Source organism: Mytilus edulis, chromosome 13 (assembly GCF_963676685.1).
Source record: "Mytilus edulis chromosome 13, xbMytEdul2.2, whole genome shotgun sequence".
In the NCBI taxonomy this organism is placed as follows: Eukaryota; Metazoa; Mollusca; class Bivalvia; order Mytilida; family Mytilidae; genus Mytilus; species Mytilus edulis.
The window spans coordinates 58,817,209-58,826,038 of NC_092356.1; the positions used below are offsets into that span (position 1 = coordinate 58,817,209).

The 8,830-nt window shown below is 31.2% G+C and overlaps 1 protein-coding gene across 1 annotated transcript in view; it reads left to right on the plus strand.

The window, feature by feature from the left end:
* Nucleotides 1-29: 29 nt before the first annotated feature.
* The window catches only part of LOC139501459 (receptor-interacting serine/threonine-protein kinase 1-like), a gene marked incomplete in the record, with an annotated part of 10,271 nt that continues 1,470 nt past the window's right edge, over nt 30-8,830 (plus strand). The window contains 5 exon segments of the mRNA XM_071290532.1: nt 30-124; nt 2,373-2,465; nt 4,034-4,145; nt 6,809-7,042; nt 8,252-8,329. Coding sequence (XP_071146633.1) covers nt 2,403-2,465; nt 4,034-4,145; nt 6,809-7,042; nt 8,252-8,329 — 487 coding nt within the window.

Consider the following 8,830-nt stretch of genomic DNA (forward strand, 5'->3'; position numbering starts at 1 on the left):
GAAAATAGAATTCCGGAAAAAAATTAATAGACGAGATTGACTCTATTTTTAGAATTTAGAAGTTTGGAATTTCCCAAATAAATCAATTCCACAAGAAGAAGTATGTGTTTACTGTGACATAGATGTATGTTTTATCAGTAGCTAAGTATTTATATTGAGTTAAATTGACTGTTATGTAATATGCTGTTATCATTTGACAATCAGTTATGTTATACATTTGTATATCATTTTCCTATGACTAAGCTGTACTAAGATCTACTATAAGTTACTCAAAGGAGCAAACAGTGTATAAAAATTTGGAATTTGCTTATAAAATATAGATAAATAAATAATAAATAAAAAGCTTTATTTAGAGTCGACATAGTATACTAACAAGGACATAACATGTCTTATTAGCTTTTAGCCGACATATGATCTTTTAACCGGCAGCTTTTAACTGACATATAATGACATATGTGTTATAATTGAATGATTATGGGTCATAATCACACCCTACCTTTCGTCATTATGCAAGGATTGACCATGCCATGACTAAAATCAATCATTGACCAAAATAAAAAATCTACACTGTAGCTACATTGTAAGTTTACATTTCTGTAAATAAACAATGACAGATTCAAACAGAAAGATTTTGAAAGCAAAGGTTATAGTGTATGGCACCTTATATTCAGCATGACTTTTCATATGACAATAAGAATACTGAAATCCAGGCTGAATTAAGGCATAGGTACTTTATTTCAGTCACAGACCCCTGTTTTCTAGTACTTGCAATGTATTTATTACAATGTATAGATATTTATTTGATAAATTGCAACATTAAGTAATTAATCGCATGTTATCTAGACATCACCCAACTGATTATTGGCAACAAATCATGTGCTTTACATTTACAACCTTGCTTCTCAAAAGTGTCCCTGTTTACATATAATTAAGATTAAAGCTGGATGTGTACTTGTCAAGAAAAATACATGACTTTTGCAAGGTGTGTACTGTAGCACAGGAATCTAATACACCATATACATGTGTATCTGTTCTAAAAAATCTTAGACCCATTCTAATACGTAAGTTCATTAAATTGACATCTTCCAAAATGTCTGCAACTTGTATTTTTTTTTTTTTATAAAAAATCATTATTTTCTAAAGAAAAATTGAAAACCAGGTGGCTCAAGGAAGCATGTTGTAAAAACCGTTTGCAATCACAATCAACTTACTTTAGTGCAACATCCTTTTATAAACATTTTAAAAGTCACAATAACAATTCATTGTCTTATATAAAAAATATAACATCATATAATGATGATGTATTTTGAAAAGTATTCATCACAGATATTAATCAAAGTGCTTATAAGCACTGAAGGTATAAGCATTGTTTCAATTTATCAGTGGGAAGTAAAATAAGATATTATTTGTACAAAGTATTGGTTGTACATGTATAACATAAATTCTTAAAGATCACTTTAGTAATGACATCATTGATATTTTTAGAACAGATAGAAATAGTCTGGACTGCTCTTAAAAACACTTTATTTTGATTTCTATTTCATTCAGGCCTAGGCATCCATATTAAAACAGTGAAAATTGTTTCTTGATTATTTGCCTTTTCAGAAGAATTTGTTTTATGATGTGGGCAGTCAAAGAAGAAATTAAAACCATTCCTGAGTAAAAAACTCAAAATGGCTACTTACATGACTTATAACTGTAATAAAACTTTTTTTTTTACATCCCTCATAATTGATTAAATACAGCAACACTGACTTATTGTTGAATGGTATAATGTACCTTAGGGATTTCATAACCAACCAGCAGTCCCAAAACCTTATAATTGCTAGCAATATAAACATATTTATCTTGTTTGTACTACAAAATTCAAAAAGCAGGTCTCATTAGTACATTGTATTCATGTACATTAAATTCATCATGGTATATGTACACACCTCTGGGTGCGTGAATTTCTCGCTGCATTGAAGACCTGTTGATGACCTTCTGCTGTTGTCTTCTCTATGGTCAGGTTGTTGTCTCTTTGACACATTTCCCATTTCCATTCTCAATTTTACATGTTACAAAAGTACTACAGAAAGCAAAATACATTAAACATTTCCAAACATCAAAACCAAAATTTAAACATGTTTTCAAACTGCCCTTTTTACAAATGTTTTAGTTTTGATCAGTTGAAGAATACAAGTGCAGTAAAATCAAACAGAAACACAAATAAAGTTGTACAGTACAGTACATGCACTTTGTACACCAAATAACTTATTTTTGAGAGTTTGGGCAAGTGAATCAAATTGTTTATTACATGAACTATGAAAGATTGAATGTAAAATTGACATCTTGCATTTAGGAATTGAAACTATGTAATTGTTTATCTGCAGATGATGTATTAGTTTATAAACCATGACATCATGTCAAACAGCAGGAAAAAGAAGAATGATACAGAGGCTGTTGTAGCCGAGGCTATGAGAGAGGTAAGGCCAACATTAAAAATATCTTTGTTTCCCCTCTCCCGACTGAGGTTGTTAGGGTATGGGTAGGTAGGTAGGCAAATTATTTTATTTTATTCCTTGATATGGTTTTCTATATTGAATTTGTAAAAAATTAAACAGGTAAGGCTCAAGTCAAGAAAAGTGGGGTATTCCCTGTATTCTAATTCATTGCACACCCCAGTTTTCTGGTGTTAAAAAAAAACAGTATACAGGGACCTCCTTTTTTTCCTATTCATTTAATGTAATGAAATCTACAAAAGCGCACATTCTACTTGTGATAACAATGCTTATAATGATAGCAAGTGTTTTTTTAGTTAAAAAACAAGCTTATTTCAAGTCTAATTTGATGCATAACTCACAACAAAACAATTCCTTTGTTCACCAATTCATACCTTGATCATCAATTATGAGATGACAAAAAGATACATGTATATTAATCACTTGGAAATTAAAATGTGGATGTACAGACTTTCTTAATCTCGTAGAGTACATTAGTAGAAAACTTTGCTTTGCGTTGCATATTAGACGTAATACACTATTATTAACATTACCGACGAATAAAAAGAAAGGGTTACTTGCAACCACTCAGTCAAAGGCGTGATTATTTAAAGTCTAAATTATTTTGTTTTAGATTTTAAAAAGTGTGAGAAACATTTGTGGGTGTTATATACACCAATTTATTCTACTCTGAAACCAGAGGTGTGCCTTTCAAAGGCAGGATATTCATACAAGACAAGACAAGACATAGCAAAAAAAAATAGTGGACAAGAATGGCCAATAAAAAATTTCAGGTTGCGGTGATTTTACAGGGACGGTCGGGTGAGGGGAAACAAACAATATTTTATTTTTGGCCTAAGACTTCAAAATCTATGCTAGTACAGCAGACGTACAGTGTTACAAGTCTTGTCATATTGTATACATCATGTATATGGAAACATTACATAAGTAATTTATGGTCCTTGATTAATGATCTTTACTTATTCCTGAATACACAATGCATGTATTAAGACATCTATAGTGAACTATATTTATTAATTTTTAAGAGCAGAGTACTCTTTAAGAGTTTGAATGCCAATCAGGGACCCACTTACACTGTCATGAAATAGAAGTTCCTGCATAATCATGATAATAATACAATATTATGTAAGTTCCAAATAGAAGAAAAATATTATTTTCACTGGAACAAATATTACAGTATTGTTTTCCTAATTTATTAACAGTAGCAAATCCAGATTTTTTTTTGGGGGGGGGGGGGGGGGGGGTATTCAGTTCCGATCAATGCATTTCAATGAGGTCATATGGTTGAAACCCTTCCTTTACCCTGGGTTGGGACCCCCTTTTGAAAATGACTGGATCTGCCCCTGATGAAAGTGTATAGACTATATTTGTTCCAACATAAATAGATATTATGGCAATGTTTATAACAAAGTTTCTATGGGAAGGTCTGTTAGGCAGAACAAATATACATTGACAACATATTAAAGGACATACATACAAGTTTCTCCCGAAGCATAATGGGGCATTATTTTTGAGCAATTTTATATTTGCAGGTTAATATGGCAATGAGAGAAGTTGCCCAAGCTACAGCACCATTGAGAAAAATGTCTAATAACAAAAGTTTACCTGATATTGAATCAGATTCATTACCATATCATGAACCAGGTTTGTAATGTTATTTAACAACTGTCTGATAAAAAATTGAATTTACACTGAGAATTTACATTGTTAAGGTACAGTCGGGGGTAATACTTATGTAAGTCATTTTTATTTACCCGAAGATGTAAAAAACATTAACTTGTGTTGGTAAAATATATGTATGTAACTTGAAACTTGAAACTTGAAACTTTTTATTTCACTAAAGGCCTCACGTGAGGCATAATAGTACAATAAATTTAACAAACAATAGTAATGCATGAACTAACATATATATAATGAAGTAGGTGTATGCAGATGAAAGAGTAATATCCATATATTATCATTTAAATACAGACATAACAATTTTGCAAAATTTTGCCAACCCAACAAGTACATACTTATCTTGACTATTCATTAAATTTGACAGGCTTACAGTATTTTTGTTTTTATATATATGATCAGGTATAAACTTGAGTCTTTCTTGAGTAAAAAAGTTACAATTAGATATATAATGAAATTCATCACCATACAAAGATCACATGTAAGATTATTGTTTTAATTTCAAAGTTTGAATTATCTCCCCTTTATAATCTTAAAATCTACTTATAATACAAATAATTATTTTTACATCATAGTTTTATGGATAGTAAAGCCAACTATTATAGTGGCAGACAACTTAACACAAACTATTAGAGCAATGTAGTCAAGAGAAATTAAAAAGTATAAGAATATAATCTTTTAATGTCCAAGGGAAATAACTCTACATCTAAAATAATTTACCTGTACCAGTAAATAAAAACACATGTATTAGTATTACCCCTAACTGTTGTTAGTATTTCCTGAACATATCTAATTTGTCAGCTCCTTCCCTCACATCAAATGTTCACTTAGTTAAACCATGGACAAAACATAGATAAGTAATTTTCTTACACTTCAAAAATAAGGAGATTTGCCAGTGGTATGATTGCAAATGTGACAAATGTACACCAATTGTGGACAAAGAATTAATAATTGAAGGTAATTAAACTGTTTAAACAATGAGCAAACCCATTACATATATACCAATGTTCATTTATTACAGGTAGTAACTCATACTTATTAAAGTTTTTCTCATAATATTTATTTATTTGATAAAAGCTTCTATGGAGCATCATGCGTTTTTTTTCTGATAATGATTTATTTTGATATCTGTGTAGACTTATACATATATCTAGGTCTTAGGTTCTAGGATATACAAAAAGACTTTATTCTACTTTTTGAATACACAGTCCCAGGTTATGAACAGCCAGGGTCAGGCCATTAGAATTCCTTGTTTTCACATTTTGTCATTTTGGTGCCGTGTATAGCTTACTATATATACAGCATGGGTTTTGCTAATTGTTGAAGGCTGCAAGATTACAAGTAATTTTTCTCAAGTTTTTGTTATTTGTTTTATCTTAATTTATATTAAAAAAAAAATTTCACTAGACTATCTTGTCAAAAATTGATCAATGATATGAGAATATTTAAAAATACTAGGCCAAATGCAAGATAAATTTTCCATAAAATTGAGAATGGAAATGGGGAATGTGTCAAAGAGACAACAACCCGACCATAGAAAAAACAACAGCAGAAGGTCACTGACAGGTCTTCAATGTAGCGAGACATTCCCGCACCTGGAGGCGTCCTTCAGCTGGCCCCTAAACAAATATATACTAGTTCAGTGATAATGAACGCCATACTAATTTCCGAATTGTACACAAGAAACTAAAATAAAAAAAATACAAGACTAACAAAGGCCAGAGGTTCCTGACTTGGGACAGGCGCAAAAATGCGGCATGGTTAAACATGTTTATGAGATCTCAACCCTCCCCCTATACCTCTAGCCAATGTAGAAAAGTAAATGCATAACAATACGCACATTTAAAATTCAATTCAAGAGAAGTTCGAGTCTGATGTCAGAAGATGTAACTAAAGAAAATAAACCAAATGACAATATTACATAAATAACAACAGACTACTAGCAGTTAACTGACTTGCCAGCTCCAGACTTCAGTTAATCTGATTGAAAGATTATGATTTCATCATATGAATATCAGGCATAATCCTTCCCGTTAGGGGTTTAGTATCATACCATCATAACATATATGAGAAGAACATAACCGGTGTCATGCCAACAACTGGTTTTTTAATAAATGTGTTTAGTTCCGATGCAAAGACCCTATAAGTGAATCAATATTAACGCCAAAATAAGCAATCTTTAGTGACCTGACAACAGTATCGTAACTATATCCCTTCTTGATAAGTCTATTTAAAGGTTTTGTTAGTTTCTGAGGTGAATACTGACATTTTTGTGCTTTATAAAGAATATTTCCATAAAAAATTGGATGTGAAATACCTGAACGTATAAGAAGTCTGCATGTTGAGCTATATTTAAGAATGATGTCCTTATACCGATGATAAAATTTAGTAAATGTTTTGACTAGTTTGTGATATCGAAAACCCTGGTGTAATAATTTTTCAGTGATACATAAATTTCTCTCGTTAAAATCTAAAACATTGTTACATACACCAGCGAATAGTACAAGTTGAGATATATAAACACCGTAAGATGGTGACAATGGAACGTCACCATCTAAAAATGGATAATTAACGATAGGAAATGAATACATTGTTCCACTTTCAAAGTTTTATTTGCGATTCAATTGTAGTTTCATCTGAACCAAAGATAGAAACCAAAGGAGGAGCTATACAAATCAAGAAGCCAGGATTATTTGGAAATTCTAGTACTACTATTAACATACAAAGTGCTCAGAACATTCAGATTGGTAATAATAATACAATGATAATAAACAGTAGTAGCAGTAGGAGAATGAGAACTCGGGATATATCTCCACCACCTAAGCCAGCCAAAGTAGACAAAGAAATAGTCAGACAAGTTCTAGGTAAGTTTATAGGTAATAATTTTATTCAGTCAAACTAGGGAGATATACACTCATGTGTAAACTGTAAACTGTTTTTTCATAGATATGATTCAAGATGAAATTAAAGTAAGTTTTTTGGTAAGCCTAAAATTATAAGAAGCTAACATAGAAATCCTACATCCTCACAAAGCTTAAATTTTATGATAAAGTAAGTTTGAAGACTCACTTGTTATAGAAATGATTGCAATTTATACACTGTGTTCTTAAATGAGGATTTTTTTTACCCTCTTTTTTGTTGATAAAAAACTGAAAAAGAAATAGAGAGAAACTAAACAAGCTAGCTGATCAGCATTTCAAAATCAACAAAACAGATGTTTTTGTAATGAATTTGTTTCTCATCTACAATGTTTTATAGAGAGTGTCTATTGTTGAATATACCAGTGGGAAAGCCAGTGACATTGAAGAGCTCCTTCCGGTGGTACATACTCTGTAGACCTCTTATTTGTTTTATACTGCAACTAGTTGTGTTTATTTCCTAAATAATTACAATAGATGTATGTTTCATTATAATACGTTATTCTGATTGGTTAACTGCACATCACATGTTATTCCTTAAGCAGTTGCATCACACAATAAAACTTTTCATTCATGATGACACGAGGTCCCATAATAAAGTACACAGGTAAATTAAATAAAAACTTGATGTAAATCGTGATTTCATGATCCTAGCTAAAAAATGTAATTATAAGTATTGAATGCTTCTTTTTGTAACTTCATAGGGTTGTAAAAGCGTTGACCGTGCACACTTTTTAGAATGAAGCGCTTCCGCGCTTCATACAAAATGTACTTCAGTCAACGCTTTTACACCCCAATAAAGTTACAAAAAGAAGCATTCAATTCTTAAATATAGTCAGATAGTAGCAAGCTATATGTTGTGCAATGTCAATTTCATCATGGAACCCTTTTTCCACAGTCATGGGTTCATTAAGGGATGAAGATAAGTTTGAAATTTGTGTTTCAATTTAAATAGCTATCAATTTATTAATTTAAGGAGCAGTATAAAAGCATAAAAATATAAACTTTTTTGTACTGCGCACAAAACTGGGAAAGGGCTCAGTAAAACCTCGCCCTTCCCCAGTTTCTCAGCCTCATACAAAAAAGTTTCATTTTTCTGATATTGACCTGTATATGTACTTAACAAGTTTACATTGAATTTATTATATTTTGTAGCATCCCAACGTTTATTAGAAGATGCAGAATTAAATATGGTTTCATCTAAATTTATGGGAAAGCAGTGGAGAAGAACTTGTAAGTTAATGAAATAGGCATGTAATAAAAAAATGTATGAGGACATGTTTTCTCTTCAACATATTTAAATTGACACTATTTTTTCTCAAAATAAAGAATGGGAAAGAACTTATGCTTACCCCACCCCAGCCCTTCTTTTTTAACAATACCAAATAAAACTTTACAGCAGCATGAATAATGTTTGAAGGGAGTTAGATGGACTGAAAGTAACCTTGGGTTCTTCTCATAGCTGTATAGCCAGTCAAGGTCGTTAAAATCTTCAATTTGTTGATGGCTTTGTGAAAATGACAGAACAGTCCTTAGCAATGCTAATTGAACTTTAGTGACACCACCTATTTGTTTTTATTATACTGAAAGTTTTAACAGTTGACCTAAACTTATAAATCAGTATAAAATTACCCTTTCTGAAACTTACACAACCTAATTAAAATTAAATCTTTTTATGCTTGGTCGCTGCAGCGACCAAGGATTAAAATCAAAGCCTTAAAGGCTGTAAAAGCA